The sequence below is a fragment of the Scomber japonicus genome, chromosome 11 (genome assembly GCF_027409825.1).
Source record: "Scomber japonicus isolate fScoJap1 chromosome 11, fScoJap1.pri, whole genome shotgun sequence".
NCBI lineage: Eukaryota > Metazoa > Chordata > Actinopteri > Scombriformes > Scombridae > Scomber > Scomber japonicus.
The window spans coordinates 14690401-14709349 of record NC_070588.1 but is presented as its reverse complement, the minus strand read 5'-3'; the positions used below and the strand labels follow the sequence as shown (position 1 = coordinate 14709349).

The window sequence follows — 18949 nt, the reverse complement described above, 5'->3', positions numbered from 1 at the left end:
CCCATGAATAGCAAAATGTATTACATGCATTTGTATGTACAGATTAATACTGTTGATGTTATTTTGTCCAAGTATTTTCTTATTCTTGTAAATCACACCACAGTGATAATGTGTCTGAATGTCTAGTATTTTTTTTTTTTTTTTTTTTTTTATATATAAACGATCTTTAGAAAGATGTTTGGCTGTTAATAAATTACTCTAAAATAACCACAAGTTCACTTAATGTTGTGATGAGAAATTTTATTAAGACTGACATCACAGCCACAGGTTATCAGAATGTTGGGAATGTATTACGTTCATGATAAATGTGTGATGGCAAAGCCTGGATGGTGTTTCGCTCATCAATACTCCTCTCCTTCTTCATCCTCCTCTCCCATACTGTCAGTGCCCACTTCTTCATAATCCTTCTCCAGGGCAGCCATGTCTTCTCTGGCCTCCGAGAACTCTCCCTCCTCCATTCCCTCCCCGACATACCAGTGGACAAAGGCCCTCTTGGCATACATAAGGTCAAACTTGTGGTCAAGACGAGCCCAGGCCTCAGCGATGGCTGTGGTGTTGCTCAGCATACACACAGCCCTCTGAACCTTGGCCAGGTCTCCTCCAGGAACCACTGTTGGGGGCTGGTAGTTGATACCCACCTTGAAGCCTGTGGGGCACCAGTCCACAAACTGGATGGTGCGTTTTGTCTTGATGGCTGCAATAGCAGAGTTGACATCTTTGGGCACCACATCACCACGATACAGCAGACAGCAGGCCATGTATTTGCCATGACGAGGATCACACTTCACCATCTGATTAGCTGGCTCAAAGCAGGCATTGGTGATGTCAGCAACAGACAATTGCTCATGGTAGGCTTTCTCAGCAGAGATGACAGGGGCATAGGTGGCCAGAGGGAAGTGGATACGAGGGTAGGGCACCAAGTTGGTCTGGAACTCTGTCAGGTCAACATTCAGGGCTCCATCAAAGCGAAGTGATGCTGTGATTGAAGACACAATCTGGCCGATGAGCCTGTTCAGGTTGGTGTAGGTTGGCCTTTCAATATCAAGGTTTCTGCGGCAGATGTCATAGATGGCTTCGTTGTCCACCATGAAGGCACAGTCAGAGTGCTCCAGGGTGGTGTGAGTGGTCAGGATGGAGTTATAGGGCTCCACTACAGCTGTGGAGACCTGGGGGGCTGGGTAGACGGCAAACTCAAGTTTTGATTTCTTCCCATAATCAACTGAGAGTCTCTCCATTAGCAGGGAGGTGAAACCAGAGCCAGTGCCTCCCCCAAAGGAGTGGAAGATGAGGAACCCCTGCAGGCCAGTGCACTGATCAGCCTGAAATGGAAATTTGCCTTATTCATAATCCAACATCAGCAATATTTCTATAGTAAAAGACATGACACATTAAGATCCTTCTAACCATTATACCAAAACTCACCAGTTTACGAGTCCTGTCCAGAACCAGATCAATAATCTCCTTGCCGATGGTGTAGTGTCCTCGGGCATAATTGTTGGCAGCATCCTCCTTTCCTGTAATTAGCTGCTCAGGGTGAAAGAGCTGACGGTAGGTTCCTGTACGCACCTCATCTGTAAAAGAAAAACAGTTGAAGACAAGAGTAAGAACTAATGTCCATGAGAGAATTATGTTTCTCTAGATTATATTTGCTTTAATATTGCTCTTGACATGTAGAGTATTCATTTTACATGTTCTGAAGTCAAGTGACTGACATGATTCATGAGTTTGAGGTTTTAGTTGTATTTGTCTGATTGCACAAGTCAAAATCAAAACAAATGGAAGTTCTAAAAAAGTTAAATAAATAGTGTGCAAGAAGAGGAAAATTGTCCAAAATGCTCCTATGCATTACTTGTATGATAATGATATAAGGAAATGTTCACAATGTCCAAAATTCTGGACACTGTTTATTTACTGACCAATGACAGTGGGTTCCAAGTCAACAAAGATGGCTCTAGGAACATGCTTCCCTGCCCCCGTTTCACTGAAGAAGGTGTTGAAGGAGTCATCTCCTCCTCCAATAGTCTTGTCAGAAGGCATCTGGCCATCTGGCTGGATACCATGTTCTAGACAGTACAGCTCCCAACAGGCATTGCCCATCTGGGCTCCGGCTTGGCCGACGTGCATAGAAATACACTCACGCTGGAAACAGAGGGGAAACAGGTTGAATAGAGGCAAAGGTGTCTGCTAATGTTATATGCAAAAATATGAGTCTTGTAACTAGACATATGCATTTACTATCCAAATGCAAAAGTTACTGTGTATTTTCTATAGATATGTTGCCTGACTAAATTAACTGATTTGTTAATTGATATAGAAATGGGTAACAGACAGAACATCTAGTGTATTTCCTCATCAATACTGGCCATGTTGCTCCTATGTTCTTTCTCTAAACTTAATGTATACATAAAGTATTTGATATGACATCCGCACTGAATTTAGTAAGTAAACTGCTAAGTATGCCAGAACAGTGATCTCAAGCTTTATGCAGTACACAGTGTATATGAGAAAAGCAGAGCAAAATGAATGCAACTTTTAGAGTCTGACTAAAACACTGCACAAGCTATTGATTTGTTGCAGTAGAATCCAGGATATCTGGACAGGAAGCGCAGCTAAATGCAGCTTTTAAAGTCTCCCCTGTTGCCTATAAGGACCAGTTTTATGGGACATACAAACTAATGCAGTATGGGGCAGACAGGAAGGCCATGCCTCAAGAAGATGGGAAAACCTTCCCCCACTTCTCCATCCTGTATCTCCTCCCTTTCTTCATCTCCTCCCCTTATGCGTCTCCTCCCCCCCATCCTGTCCAGCTGCATAGTGCTGTGTAACAGTTAGGGCTGTCTCCCTCTCTCCACATCTCTCCCAAACCAAAAATTCCTAACAGCTGCAAAATGGCTGCCAACTAACTCATACTGCCTAGCCCAGACCACTCCTCTTTTGTCTGTTCCTTCTATCCATCCCCCCAGTGCCACGATTACCCTGATCACTCCTTGTAAGTTTAGATTTCTGTAATCCTCAGTAAATACATTATTAGGATTGTAATGACTTATTTTCCTTTCAGTTAGATATGTTTATATTGCTTTTTTGATGAGCTGAAGTATATTGAACAGGGAGGAAAATGACAAAGCTGTCTAACTTATAAAGTGTCTGTCATCTGACCTAGATTGTTCAATAGTATAGAAATGACTCAGAAGATTATTGCAGTCATATGTAACAATCCCAGCACCGAGCTCTCCCTGAATTCTCAGACATGCCCTAAAAAAAGTTTATCAATAGAAATTCTGCTCACAGCTACTGTCTCCTAATACAATAAAGCTGCTTTTGTATCAGTAGCCTTCAACTGCACAAAAAAGATCTTATAGATATTAAAGTAGCTTAGCTGTGTAATCCATCTAATGCTAACAAACAGAGACAAAGGGAGGCTGAGAGAGAGACAGAGTGGAAATTTTAAGGCTACGTCATCAGCCGAGCAGTTACTCACCATTTTGTCTGCTTGTCCTTTGACTGACGTTGAGGATTCAGATACAAGGCAGAAATGCGGAGGAGAGGGAGAGCCAGTGTTTATATAGGCAAGGATGTGGAGGGGGGCAGGCAGGAAGCTTCAGCAAGCAGCTGCATAGCTGATTGGCGGGAGGGACCAGCAGTTTAAAAAAAAGGAAAAGAAGAGGGAAGTCCCTAACACTGTCTGTCTTGCCATCCACCCCTGCTTTTATCTGCTTTGTCTTTCAGTTTGAGTTTAAATGCTAATGTGTGTATTTAAAAAAAATAACACCCTTTATTTATCCTAACTACTTTTTACCTAGTTCCTATTTTATGTGTCTATGTGTGTGTATTACTTTTTGCAGCAATCTACTTTTCAATGTTCCATAGTTAGTTTAGTTCAGTGTTTTTTCAATCCTCGTCCTGGGGACCCTCTGACATGCATGTCTGGCTCAACACACCTGATTCAAATATTAGTTCATCGTCAAGCTCTGCAGAAGCCTGATAACAATTCATTCATTTGAATCAAGTATGTTGGTGAAGGGAAACATCTAAAACATGCAAGACAGGGAGTTCCTAACATCAGGATTGAGATATACTGATTTAATTACCTATGTAGAATACTATTCAGCAATTTTCCACTTATTTTCATGGCGTGGATTGTCCCATTTTCATCTAAGCTCACACACTCTTAATCATGGCCTGCTCTATGTATCCTACCTATTTTCTCTCCCTTTTGCTGGCAGTAACTTTAACCACATGTGAGGGCCTGCTATTCCTGTTTTTCAGATACACACCTAGTTGCATGCCACTAAAGTGAGTTTAATATTTCTTTATATGTTGTCATAGTTTACTGTTTATTTGTAGAGCCATGTAGATTAAATGTGATCAAGTGCTTGATCAGCATATTTTGGTAAAGGCTATGATGGTCAGCTTGCCTGTTTGCCTTGAGCCTACAGATTTATAATGTTGTGTGCAAGTGTGCAGTGCACATGCTCCATTCTCTGTCGTTCTTGATTAAGGCAATGCGACATCTAGATTCCTTATAACCTAGAATATTTAGAATTTCTTTGACTGTGTAATTGTTAAAGGTAAGATTATATATATATATATCTATATATATATAGATATAGATATATAGATATAGATATATCATCAGTGGTAGGTCTACTCCTCACCCCTTTGGAGTACTAATATTCACTGTTTTGTTAGGTGTGTGTATGATGTTATATATTGGATAACTGTGTATTGTAATTCATATGTTTTATTTCGTTTTTTTGTTTATCATTTATAGAAAACCATAACCGTCACAAGCTGCATCATTTCCTGTTGCTCTGCATGTATGTATGCTAGCAATAATTGGCTTAAACTGAAACATCAGTTGTCCCTCTGCATTCTTATCAGTGTACCATGGTCATGCTGAAACTCCTGTGAGCCAGTCAGAGAGATAGACTCTATAACATGCAAAGCATACATGTAGTGATATGAGTGGTTGAGTAAATGGCCTTTACCAGTATCATGTAAAATGTCCAACTCCAAACATGTAAACATATATAAATTTAACAACTGCACCCACACACGATGGCTTTGAAAAGAAGAAAATGTATCGAGTAAAAGTTCTTTATTTTTGATCATTATGTAAAAGACATGTTTAATAATAAAGAAAATGCTGGCCATTAAGAGCCCTTTAAAAATCTGTCTTAAAACAAGTCAGATCCCAATATAAACACTGACCATTAAAATATCTCTCTTAATGGCGTTCAATGTAAGTGTTGGGGATACAATTCACTCCTTGTTTTGTGCAAAAGTATATTCAAGTTTGGCTGTGCCTTGTATAAAGCGTCAGGTAGCTAAATTAGGCAAATTAAGTGGCTAGCTTCCAAAGTTACAAATGTTTGAGTTACATTAGACAATGTCACCCTGTTAAGATGCAGTGCAGTGGAAGGAAAAGATGGTAACTTTAGACTATATCCACTTGATTTGATACATTTGGATGGCTGAAGACTAATATTAACTTTATTTTTTGAGGGTTTTTTTTCAAAATGAGGACTGTGAGAGTGTTTTGGAAGGGTTATTTTAATGGTTGTTAAGCAAAACCTGTTTCAGTGGTTATATGGGGACTTGACTATTGTTTTCAAGACAAGAGACTTGAAAAAATGTGAACCTATCCTTTAAGATGACACAAATGACATCAAATGGCATGGTATAATGCAGTGTCTTAGTAGAGTAATAAACCCACTCAGAATATACTCAGAATATTATATTGACAATCACTGAAATGAAAATAAGATTTAAAACAAACAAAACTCCCAACAAATCTTGAAGCCAGTTTTCTGCTTTCCCCCTGGTACAGAATTTCAACAGCTTTCTTATGATCACAGAGCTGTGATTCAGACGTAACTGGGATTCTATTGTTGCTTCAGGCCAATGTCTGAGTATGAGCTACATAAACAACACTAGTCAGTGAGTTAGTCAGTTATTTTCTCTCTCTCCTGCTCTCACAGAGTCACAGCTGAATGGCATATAGAAACTGACATAGGAGCCCTTTCATAACTTACATTCCACATGTGAGAAGATAGAGGGGGGAGGTGCACAAAGAGAGGGTTTGGTCTAAGCTTCTGAGTCTGATACTACACAAAGAAAATATCTCTTGAGGTTCAAAACAAGATATGTTTGACAACATATCTTTCCTTGGATGCAAATGCAATGTTTTAACACAGTACTAGCCATAACTGATCCCACTATCTTAAACTAAGATCATGGCTTAAGTCTGTATTGTTAATCACTATTACAGTATGAAGCATATACTTTAAGTTGATCTTATGTGCAACTTATTTCAAGGCATGACTGCAAAGCCATGGTACAAAGTAAATAAATTCTGTCCATTAGGAGATTAGGTATTTTTTAAACTCTGTCATAGTTTGTTGGTTTGATCCTATCTTTGATACATTTCTGTCTACTACAAAATAAAAAACACAAAAATGCCAGTCCTAATCAGGAAGTAATATATATTTGATCTAAACTCAAGTTAATATTCCTCTCCTTCATCTTCCTCCACAATGTTGTCAGTACCCACTTCTTCATAATCTTTCTCCAGGGCAGCCATATCTTCCCTAGCTTCTGCAAACTCTCCCTCCTCCATTCCCTCCCCGACATACCAGTGGACAAAGGCCCTCTTGGCATACATGAGGTCAAACTTGTGGTCAAGACGAGCCCAGGCCTCAGCGATGGCTGTGGTGTTGCTCAGCATGCACACAGCCCTCTGAACCTTGGCCAGGTCCCCTCCAGGAACCACTGTTGGAGGTTGGTAGTTGATACCCACCTTGAAGCCTGTGGGGCACCAGTCCACAAACTGGATGGTGCGTTTGGTCTTGATGGCTGCAATAGCAGAGTTGACATCTTTGGGCACCACATCACCACGATACAGCAGACAGCAGGCCATGTATTTGCCATGACGAGGATCACACTTCACCATCTGGTTAGCTGGTTCAAAGCAGGTGTTGGTGATGTCAGCAACAGACAGTTGCTCATGGTAGGCTTTCTCAGCAGAGATGACAGGGGCATAGGTGGCCAGAGGGAAGTGGATACGAGGGTAGGGCACCAAGTTGGTCTGGAACTCTGTCAGGTCAACATTCAGGGCTCCATCAAAGCGAAGTGAAGCTGTGATTGAAGACACAATCTGGCTGATGAGCCTGTTCAGGTTGGTATAGGTTGGACTTTCAATATCAAGGTTTCTGCGACAGATGTCATAGATGGCCTCATTGTCCACCATGAAGGCACAGTCAGAGTGCTCCAGGGTAGTGTGGGTGGTCAGGATGGAGTTGTAGGGCTCCACCACTGCTGTGGAGACCTGAGGGGCTGGGTAGATGGCAAATTCGAGCTTGGATTTCTTCCCATAATCAACGGAGAGTCTCTCCATCAGCAGGGAGGTGAAACCAGAGCCAGTGCCTCCCCCAAAGGAGTGGAAGATGAGGAACCCCTGCAGGCCAGTGCACTGATCAGCCTGAAAATGTAATAGTCCAAGAATGTTACTTAATTACTTATTTATTCAAAGAAATAACTTTAACATACTAAAAACAAACATTAAGCACTATCAGATATTCTCACCAGTTTACGAGTTCTGTCTAGAACCAGATCAATAATCTCCTTGCCAATGGTGTAGTGTCCTCGGGCGTAGTTGTTGGCTGCATCCTCCTTTCCTGTAATCAGCTGCTCAGGGTGGAAGAGCTGCCGGTAGGTTCCTGTACGCACCTCATCTGGACAACAAAACAAAAAATTTGGATTTACTAAATGAGGTCTCCTTAGATTGACACAATAGATCTTTGTTCTGGAAATGAAAAGGTGATGAAGATTTTGTATAATGTTAAGATTAAAATACATCATGATAATAATGCCGTCCCCAGAATTTGACATACTTAAGCATTTATTGTAGAGATTTGAAAGTGATGCTGTGGTAATGGTTACACTTTAATAAAAGTTTCAGAATAAATGTCAATGTAAGGAATTCAATTTATGTAAAATTCAACATCCATCCCAAAGTGTATTATCTGATGGCACACATAGCTTTGGTAGTAATAAAAACATTTGAATTAATCAATGAATCTAATGTTTCACTGTTTCACTGTTTTTATTTTTACTGGCACTGACCGATGACAGTAGGTTCCAGGTCAAGAAAGATGGCTCTTGGAACATGCTTCCCTGCTCCTGTTTCGCTGAAGAAGGTGTTGAAGGAGTCATCTCCTCCTCCAATAGTTTTATCAGATGGCATTTGTCCGTCTGGTTGGATACCATGTTCTAGACAGTACAGCTCCCAACATGCATTGCCAATCTGAGCCCCAGCTTGGCCCACATGAATAGAGATACATTCACGCTGCAGGGAGTGAGCAAGACAATTCAGTTGTCACCTGGTTACTTTCTACATAACTGCAACAAAAAGATTCCTAAATCCAGTTATTATCTCTCAGTCATTTATGTAGATAAAAAAAACAGATTAAAAATCAGAATCACATTAATCATACTGTATATTAAAATCAACTTAATTTATCCATACACAGTGTATTTTACAATTGATATAACAAATACAGTTGTATCCACCAAAGGTTAACTTGAGTTAACTATATCTTACCATTGTCAATCTCTCTTCTCCAATGTTCAGGTATCAGTTAGAAGATGTGGTGCTAAAGGCAGCTGCAGTTACTCTGCTCTTATATACCTGCAGCTTAAGGTGAACAGTGATTTGATCTGAGCTGTAATCAGAGAACCTACTGATGAGACCATGATAAGCTCATCCGCTCGACAGACATACACACAATGCCAAAGGAGGTCACCACCCTATTCATTGTGATAGCCTGTTAGGGCTTTGTACCAGTATGTGTGTGTGAATGTGATTGTGTGTGAATGTGATTGTGTGTGAATGCTCACCTAATTTTTCAGAAAGCAGAAGCAGAACCTTGGATGAGGGGAAGGTAACTTATATGTATTTCACTGTTATTTACTTATTTATGTCATTGTCACAAGACTTTTCATAAAGATGATTTTGATTATCAAATATATGATTTTGAACACATTATTCTTAATTCTTCATAATTAGATGACCACACAAAATTAATTCTAAAAAATTCTATAAGATGTCACTGAGACAAATGTATATTTTTGGAAATTTGAAATTTCTAAACACTCAACAGCTGTTCTGAATCACATTGGCACTTTTAGCAAGCAAAATTGTGTAATTTAGGAAATACATCAGGTGTGGAACTTTCCCACACTCTTCTCTCAGCTTAAAATGAATTGTTAGTCTTTATAAAGCAATACAATGTATATGAGACCTGCTCCCTATTCTCTGTTGGCTCTTCAACCCCTTGGGAAAGCAGAGAAACTAAATACATGACACCACCTCAAGCAGTGTCAGTTGGGTAGTTGTAAAGTAGCTCCCTGTTTACACTCGCAAATATGCTAAACTGCTGATACAATACCATGGCTCAAAGGCAGAAAATGCAGCTCTAACACGGAAAAAAACAACCCTCACAACCTGCAGGCATCAACTGTAATATTAGTGTTCAAAACATGTGGGAATGGCTCATGACTGAATATAATCTCTTTTGTGATAAAAAGAAAATTGAGAAAATCTATGCTGTCCTCATTTTTTAAAGCATGCATTCTTCACCAAAAACTGTGAATGTCAATCAAATCTGCAAATTAGACTAACTTAGCACTAAGCTAAAATTCTCTGATTATCTTAGAAATAAACCTGAGAAACTTTGAGCCAGGAAGCTGAGAGGGATACCACTGCTGAACCATTAATCATTTTAATGCCTCTCCTGAGGCTGTGAGACCTCAATAACAAATACAGCAATTTATGTTGCTATCATATCCTTTTAAAATGAACAGCTCACCAAGCACTGTGGAGCAAATTCTATTTGTATGCAATGCAATGCTAAATGAAAATATTTTGGTGACATGTTTGTGCTTAATGTACTTGCAGTTTGTTTACTGAATAAGGAGTTGAATTACTGTATATAGTGTTCTACACAAAACATAGCAAATGTGAACACTTACCAAATACCAAATCTTTAGGTCTAGTTTGTGTTGTATGAGTTTATACATTGATAGGTATCTCTTTGGAAAGTACACACTTTGCTCTTGTCTTCCCTCATCTGCTTTACTCTAAGTGTTTCCTGAGTTATAAAGCTATGACCCACTTCATTTGTTTGAGAGTACAGGTCCCTTATGCCCCACAATTAAGTCTTTAATGGGTAATAATAGTGATAGCAAGAAAAAGATGAAAAGATCATTTTCACAATGTTTTATATACATGGCACTTTATTAAGCACTGCAGATATATATATACATTATATTAAACATTAGAGGCTAACAGTCCCATTTCACAAAGAGAGCAGGGCAGAAGCAGGGTGACATAAATACAAAAATACTTTGCAGGACCCACTGTGGTGGTGAGAAAATAGACTTCTCAGATGTCACATGACTGTCTGTCACACCATGTTTTTCCCCTCAATGAGTCATGGTGTAGCAACTACGACCTCTAGCTTTCAAAAAGGTACAGTGCCAGCATATGCAGTGACATGGCAGTCTGAGGAGGGCTGGTGTTCTGGGCTGGTTTGGAGGATGTCAAGTCCCGCCTAACAAGGAAATGTTGGGTCCTTAACTGTACCGGTGGCTCTTTCTATGCCTTCCTGAAAATTGACCAGTGGTGGAGGAAATATTCAGATGTTAAAGTAAAATTATCAATACAACATTGTAACAATACTCTAAAGTATCAAAACTAATAGTACTCAGTGCAGAAAAACAGCCAATGTGAATATTATTCTATTTTTAGGTATTTTAGCTTTAGGTGATCATGATGCAGCATATTGTTAAGATGGCACTGTTATTTTATAAGCTTATCTTTTCTATGTAAGATCCCAATTTGTAAAGGTTCTCTTAGCTATAGGTGTCAAAGTAAAGTAAAAGTATATTTCCCTCTGAACTGTAGTTGAGTGGGAGTGGAGATGGAAATACTGAGCTTAAGATAAAGAGAGAGAAAGATGTGAATGGAAATGTTTCGAATCAGGCAAAAAATACCACTTAAACATTGCAACACAACATTGCCTTCATGTACTGAACATTTGCTGGTTTAGTACTTAATACTTTGGACCTATATGTGCCTCTGAAGCCCTATTTTATTCTTTCAGGATTCCCAGGTTCAGGAATAAAGTGCTACAGATGACAGGCCTCTCTCAATATCCACCACAAAACTATTAAATAGTCTTCCTCCTAACATATATTTTTGTTTTTTTTGCTTTTGAAGCAGGGGCAATTTTATACCCTTTTAAGGGGGGCTCAAGCATCCCTAAATTTGATCTCGGCACTCCTTAAATATGAATAGATTATTATTGGGGCTTTTTCCCCTAAAAACTATTTTATACAACTTTAATTATATTGCATGCCCATCTGTTAGAGATGGGACAAACTCTTATGCTACAGTTTCAAATGGTTTTATTTTAACAGGTCTAATGTACTGTAATGTAGTTCTGTCTTTCCTTCAGGGTTCATTAACTATCTTTGGGTCCTTTCTGTGATTGTGAACAATCTGTGATTGTTTATTGTGGACCATTATTATTTTTATACATTATAGTAGACCACTCTACTATGTATTAATATTTCTTGTTGTAATTTACATTATCCAGTGAAATTAATAATTTAGCATGGGGTTTGAACACTTGCTGGGCATTATATGTCATATTCTCATTAAGAGCTGAGCCCCCCTAAAGGTCTGATCCTAGAATCCCCCCTGTGTTGAAGCCTTTGTAGGAGTTTTCTCTGTGAATCGTGTTGGTATTTATTTTTATTCGCATGTGCTGTAAGAACTTTGCATCACAACACAATACAGCTATTGTGTTTGTGGTATTTGGATAAAATTATAAAATACATTTTTATAAAGGTCCATTACCCATTAACCCAAATTTCTCCGAAAGGAAGACTCCATTTTCTGCAGTAAGATCCTGTAATACATGTTTTTCAGTGCAGCTCCTGAGGCACCTCGTCTTGCAGGTTTTACATCTGTCCCTGATCCAGCACAGATTAAAATGAACGTGTTGTTATCAGGCTTCTGTAGCACTTGATGACGAGCTGATTATTTGAATCAGGTGTGTTGAAACAGAGAAACACCGAAAATATGCAGGTCATGGTTTATCCAGTAGCCTACTAGCACTGAAAAGCACTGCTGGTGGCCTGCGCGCTCATACTTGCGCGTTCTCGTCAAAGACAGGTGGGAGTGGTTTGCAGTTGAATATAGTGACGAGTCCTCGTCCCACCTGGCATTACTTGCTCACCCGGACCACATTGACGGCCGTAGTGAGAGGCACGACGCAAAGTAAAGCTAACTGCAGCTTCTTTTTTCTTTCAAAGGAAAATCTACTTAGAAGGCACAATGGTAAGTATATTTTTTAGTTTTTCTGTCAGAGAACTGTCCACACCGAAGTTCTCTATTTTTGTTTATCTTCCTACGACTGAGAATATTTCCAACTGTTTCAGTTTTCTATGTGTCATCAAACCCCCGGTATTTAAATGTGCTTGGAAAAGTGTGTCACGGTCCTTGGTGAGATGCAGCAACTCTCAGCTGCTCCCTCTGTGTTCTCCTGTAGCAGGACCCCTTGAGTCAGAAATAGATCTTTGACTCAATGACTGCAGAAAAGCTGAGCTGCATTTGGCTGCTGGCCTGCATAAGCAGGTGGTGATGAGTAATCTATATTTTCAGCACATCAGGAGAAAAGGATAACAAACAACAATTCTATTATCTATATATTTTTAAACATTTTATATATTATTATAAAGCACACCTTGATTGCCTCATTGCATTTAATAGGCTAAGTTATGTTAGGCTACAAGGTGGTTAGGTGTGGTGCAGCCACATAGTATGTGTCAGTGAGGAATTTAGGTGTGCCCCATAAAGCATGTCAGCTCAGATTGAGATAAAAGCAAGTAGCCTATTTCTGCAGGGCAAAAAACAAACCCAAACTTCTATAGGCCTACAGTAGTAAGCAAAGGTACTTGTTTTTTTCAACTGTAAAATTGGAAACAGGGATAACCCCTGTGAATGACATTAGTAGTTGTTAAGTTGATTTTTAATAAGTGATTGAGATATACCATGGTGGTTAGTCTTATGCACCAGTGTCAGGAATTCAGCCAACACACACACACACACACCCTTATCTTCTGTTTGCACTGCGTAGTATAAACACAGCTTGCTACCATTGTCAGTAATGCTTATGAAAACCACTGGGTTTCATTGTGTACTGAATACACTACTGCAGTACTCCCACTCTGATCAAATAATTGTGACTCATAAAACATAGTTCCTGTTTAATGTGTGTGTTTTTTTTATTGTATTGAAATTGTCCAACTGAGAGCTGTGTACTAAATGTAAGGTATAAAACATCAAGGAAGGGTTTTAAAAAATACATAGAAATCTCACTAGACCAAGGATCTTCAGTGAATTCATATAATTTCCCCACTCCCTGTCTAAGAGATTTTCTCTAGTGGCTTAACGAATGCTTGCAGTATGAGCTGCATTACAGGTTTAACTTCAGTATGACGCATCAGAAAGAGTGATGGAAGCACCAAATTCAACTTTGCGTTGTGATACACAAATGTCGCTCTTAACGAGGTTGACCACTAGTCATTTTGCTATATTTGAAAATGACATGAGACCTGAAGGGAGGACAGAACGATGTCCAATGCAACAGTCAGGCGGTGCCATGATGATCACTCATAATTAACAGTGTTCATCTTGATCTGTGATTAACCACATTCTGAGCAGTAGTTTGTCACAAGGTAAAAAACTAAACCAATTGGTGCTAGAGGAGTCCTTTATTGAGCCAATGGGCAGAAATCTGTTTGGGAGCACAGATGTGTTGCGTTAATGGAACAGATAAAAAAACAAAAAAACAACAACAACAAAAAAACAGCTGGTAGGAAAAATAAGTTGGCACTTTAACCTGCTGGTGGCAGGTTTTAGTTTGTTGTTGTTGTGAAAGAAATGAGCAGTCTCCAAAATCATTGAGTTGTCATCATCAAGGATGAATTTTCATACAAAATGGCATGCCAGTCTGACCTACACCTGACTCTGTTGGACGGATCAATCAAACCTCATTGGAGTGCAAATAACAAATTAAACCAGGAAAAAAGTTAAATAATGCCATAAACATTCAAACAGCAAAGAAAAAAGAAATGAACACAAATATATTTTCTGCTGTCTCTTGATGCATGGCCAACACATTATAATAAACTTAACACATAGTAGTTCTGGTGTCGACATGTTTTATGGTGCATTATGTCTATTTTTCTGTTACAGAATGTACTGTGAATATTTGGGTATTAAGGGATCTCCGCTCCCATGTCTGCTGACCTGAAAAAGCTCTTAACAAATTGCTCTTTTTCTCTCTATCTCCATTCACTTTCTCTTTCGCATTGTGACAGGGTCTAGAAAATGTATTTCTGCTGATACGTTTTCGACCTGGCAGGGACCACTATTTTGGGGACTGCCAGTCAGTGTTTGCTGCAACAGTTAGTCACTTTACGGCTAGGTGTCAGGTTAACGTGAGAAACCTAAAATAGCTGCTGCGCAGAGCTCTGCTAACCTAGAAACCCAGGCCAGAAGAAGGAGGGTCACATTTGCTGCGGTCATTAAAGAGAAGAGAAGAGAAGCTCTGGGAACTGCTGGTGATATAGTATTGAATACATGAACATTCTTGTCCAACATGGGTTTAATGAGATTTCACAAACTTTACAGTAATTAAGCATAATTTTCTAAACCCTTCCACCACATAAGCCCCCCTGCCCCCCCCTGGAATCCCTAACCCACTGGCACATTCACGTGTCAATCTGATGAATTTAGAAGGGGAAAGTTGGAAAGGATAAAGATAGCAGCCTGTCACAAAACAAGGTGGATATATAATATGTGAAAGGTTGTCACAGCTGTATGGAGTGGAATTAATTGACACACTGATTTTAAATGTATGACCCAACATCTAAGTGTTACTTCTATTTTACACTATTACTGATGAAAACTGTTAATTTAGATCATCACTGTGTGGATCAACCCGAATCTTTAGTCTTAAGTTTTACTTAAAAAAAATCCATTGCTACCGTAAATCAGTCAAATTGTTGATTTGTAATATTGCTCACAGTGACGCAGTACCACTAGAAATGTTTAAAAGGGATAGCTATAATATAAAGGGTGTGGTCAACTCACCTCATTTAACAATACATAACCCAACCCTACCTAGTCTGAATCAGTACTCTGTAAATGAAATCAATCAAATCAGTGTTATTCCAAGTACAATTAAAATATATTGTCATTGTTTTTCTCAAATTCAGTTTAGATTGAATTATTAGACAAGCATCACTATTGATTGTCTGACTAAAGTTAATTGTTTTGTTTAACACGAAGGCCATATAAAGTATTTCAAAACTTTACATGTGCAAATGTAGTGATAAATGTAAAGTGTAATCAAATCCTGAAACTCATCTACATGGAAAAACCATGATTTCATTTTTTTGTTTGTATACAAAATAACAGTAGTGGATAAAGTGCATTTTAATACTACTGGGCTTTGTAAATCTTTTGGTACCTTACTCTATAGATCTTGAAGAGCTTTAAATGCCATGAACCCTTGCCATGAACTAAACAAATGTCTACTTTTCCATTTGCTGTTTGTAAAGATATATTTAACTTTGCGTATGAACATAACACAGTGTTCAGTGTTTTAAGTACTGAGATTTGATCATGCTAGTAGTGCCTCCATTTTGTTTGTCCTCATAGTATAAATGTGAAATTCTCTGAACTCTACCTCCATTTTAGTTTGTGCGCCTTCCTCATGCACAGTCACATGAGATACAGTGACAGCTGCAGCAAATCTGTTTTGCTTGTTATTTCACCTTCAACCTTCTTTCCCCTGTATATCTCTTTGCTTCCACCTAGTGGTAGACTTTTAAATTATTGTTGTGGATTTCTTCAAATGTGTTTTTTTTGGTGTAAAATCTGATGCTAAATATGTTAAAATGATACTCAAAACAAAAGTCACCATCCTTTTAATATAAAGCTGTCCTATTTCACTGCAAGAGAACAATATAAAGTTGCTAATAATAATCAATCCTTTCCCTTCTTTGCCACTTTCTCTTGTCTCCTCTACATTTCCCATCAATCATTCACCACCCTTTCACGTCCTACTCTCCTCCTTTTTCCTTACTCTTCATTCTATCTATCCCCCTACCCACTCCAAGCGTGAATGCATCTCTGTCCATGTAGGCCAGGCTGGTGTTCAGATGGGGAACACCTGTTGGGAGCTCTACTGTCTGGAGCACGGTATCCAGCCAGATGGCCAGATGCCCAGCCACAAGCCTATAGGAGGCCATGATGACTCTTTCACTACCTTCTTCAGTGAGACTGGGGCTGGGAAGTATGTCCCCAGAGCAATCTTTGTTGACCTGGAACCCACGGTTATTGGTCAGTACCAACAGCAGGGTTAATGAATGAAGCTTGGTGTGTTTTTAGGTATCAGGAACAACATATCATGCATCGCATTTGCAAAATAGAGATTTCATGTCAAATTTGTAATCATTTTAATCATTCTATTTTCAAGCGATAACCCAAAGAAGTATTTTGTAAAAGGTTTTGTAATACACTGTAATAAATAAAGAGATTATTCAAATGTATAAATTGTATTCCCACTAATAGCACTTACTAAAATAGATGAGTTAGTCTTCCCAACTTTTGCTTTTGTATTGTAATTCTACAGATGAGGTGCGCACAGGAACATACCGCCAGCTCTTCCATCCTGAGCAGCTAATCTCAGGAAAGGAGGACGCAGCCAACAACTATGCCCGTGGACACTACACTATCGGCAAGGAGATCATTGACTCTGTCCTTGATAGGATCCGTAAACTGGTAAGGCAGCATAAGGGTTATGTTTTCATTATTTTTTTTAGACTGGCTTTGTCCTCTGACAGAGCTCCAAAGGTGTTGAACAAAAGTGGATTTTAACAGTATGTTATAATGACAATTATAGAATACTGATACCATTTTTGATCATTTATCATCAAAGAACTTTAGCGTGAAAATAAATTTTACTAAGCACTAGCTTTCTTAGTTTTGTTTTTCATCAATCGTTCTCTGTTTTCTCTCTATCTGTAGGCTGATCAATGTACTGGTCTCCAAGGCTTCCTGGTCTTCCACTCCTTTGGGGGAGGCACTGGCTCTGGTTTTACCTCTCTGCTAATGGAGAGACTCTCAGTTGACTTTGGCAAAAAGTCTAAACTTGAATTTGCTATCTACCCAGCCCCTCAGGTCTCCACAGCTGTAGTGGAGCCCTACAACTCCATCCTGACCACTCACACCACCCTGGAGCACTCTGACTGTGCCTTCATGGTGGACAATGAAGCCATCTATGACATCTGCCGCAGGAACCTTGATATTGAACGCCCGTCCTACACCAACTTGAACAGGCTCATCAGCCAGATTGTGTCTTCAATCACAGCTTCACTTCGCTTTGATGGAGCCCTGAATGTTGACCTGACAGAGTTCCAGACCAACTTGGTGCCCTACCCTCGTATCCACTTCCCTCTGGCCACCTATGCCCCTGTCATCTCTGCTGAGAAAGCCTACCATGAGCAATTGTCTGTTGCAGAGATCACCAATGCCTGCTTTGAGCCAGCTAATCAGATGGTGAAGTGTGATCCTCGTCATGGCAAATACATGGCCTGCTGTCTGCTGTATCGTGGCGATGTAGTGCCCAAAGATGTAAATGTGGCCATTGCTGCCATCAAGACCAAACGCACCATCCAGTTTGTGGACTGGTGCCCCACAGGCTTCAAGGTGGGTATCAACTACCAGCCTCCAACAGTGGTTCCTGGAGGAGACCTGGCCAAGGTTCAGAGGGCTGTGTGCATGCTGAGCAACACCACAGCCATCGCTGAGGCCTGGGCTCGTCTTGACCACAAGTTTGACCTCATGTATGCCAAGAGGGCCTTTGTCCACTGGTATGTTGGGGAGGGAATGGAGGAAGGGGAGTTCTCAGAGGCCAGAGAAGACATGGCTGCCCTGGAGAAGGATTATGAAGAGGTGGGGATTGACTCATTTGAAGAGGATGAGGAAGGAGAGGAATATTAGACAGACCATGTATCAAAATTACTCTATTTATTAAATTGCAGATATTTAAGGAATGGAGCATACTCTGTTTGTTTGTTTCAAAGTCAGAAACATCTTGTTTTTATTTACCTAAAAATTTACCTTCAGCCTGAAGGTCTGAAGTTATTTCTTTGTTGTGCCATCAAAATTCTTACTTTTGACAGGTTTATTGTCAGTGTCTGCTTGTTTATTTTCAGTTTTATCAAAATAAGTCAAACATTGTGCAATGACCCAGTTTTTATATGTTTGAACTCTGTTGTTGCTCAATAAATATTATCATGAAAGAGACTGCCTTCTGTTTATTTATTTTAACCTAAAGCACTCAACAGGACTAAAAAATACTGTTTCTATGAGGTATGAAACATTTTGTTTAATTTGTGCCATGATCAGCATATTTGTTTTTGTAGACCTACTAAAATAAAGTTTGTGCTGTGTCATTGCTTTCCCAAACTCTGAGGATGTTCAGTATCTGTAGTTCTGTAGCACAGCCACTAGAGTCCAGTCAAATCCAGTTTGTGAAGCCACTTCTATTTATTACAGTAACTCCCCTGGAAAGGAAGTGATGGGCTGTTTAACTATATATGATTTGTACATAACTTTCATTAATTGTAATAACAAACTATAATTTTAACAGAATAATTATTCAAATTTAGGCCCTCCATGTTCCCACAGCTCTATGTTCACACATTTCTAAGAGATTATTAAAATGTAGACCCTATGTTCCCACAGCCCTCCTTCTCACAGACATTTGGGATATCCTGGTATCTCTGTGAACAAGTGAAAGTCCCT

The 18949-nt window shown here is 39.4% G+C and overlaps 3 protein-coding genes across 3 annotated transcripts; 1 reads left to right on the top strand and 2 right to left on the bottom strand.

The window, feature by feature from the left end:
* Window positions 1–225: 225 nt before the first annotated feature.
* LOC128367562 (tubulin alpha chain) lies at window positions 226–3514 on the bottom strand. The gene is made up of 4 exons (XM_053328151.1): window positions 3479–3514; window positions 1917–2139; window positions 1423–1571; window positions 226–1319 (listed from the first exon to the last, which is right to left on the bottom strand). Exons 1-4 carry the CDS (start codon window positions 3479–3481, stop codon window positions 342–344), a joined length of 1353 nt encoding a protein of 450 aa, XP_053184126.1. The 5' UTR covers window positions 3482–3514; the 3' UTR covers window positions 226–341.
* Window positions 3515–6505: 2991 nt separating this feature from the next.
* LOC128367568 (tubulin alpha chain-like) lies at window positions 6506–8260 on the bottom strand. Its single transcript, XM_053328159.1, has 3 exons — window positions 8125–8260; window positions 7585–7733; window positions 6506–7480 (listed from the first exon to the last, which is right to left on the bottom strand). The coding sequence occupies exons 1-3, from the start codon at window positions 8243–8245 to the stop codon at window positions 6506–6508; spliced, it is 1245 nt and encodes a 414-aa protein (XP_053184134.1). The 5' UTR covers window positions 8246–8260.
* Window positions 8261–12291: 4031 nt separating this feature from the next.
* On the top strand, window positions 12292–18440 carry LOC128367563 (tubulin alpha chain-like). The gene is made up of 4 exons (XM_053328152.1): window positions 12292–12406; window positions 16258–16480; window positions 16773–16921; window positions 17168–18440. The coding sequence occupies exons 1-4, from the start codon at window positions 12404–12406 to the stop codon at window positions 18140–18142; spliced, it is 1350 nt and encodes a 449-aa protein (XP_053184127.1). The 5' UTR covers window positions 12292–12403; the 3' UTR covers window positions 18143–18440.
* The last annotated feature ends 509 nt before the right edge of the window (window positions 18441–18949 follow it).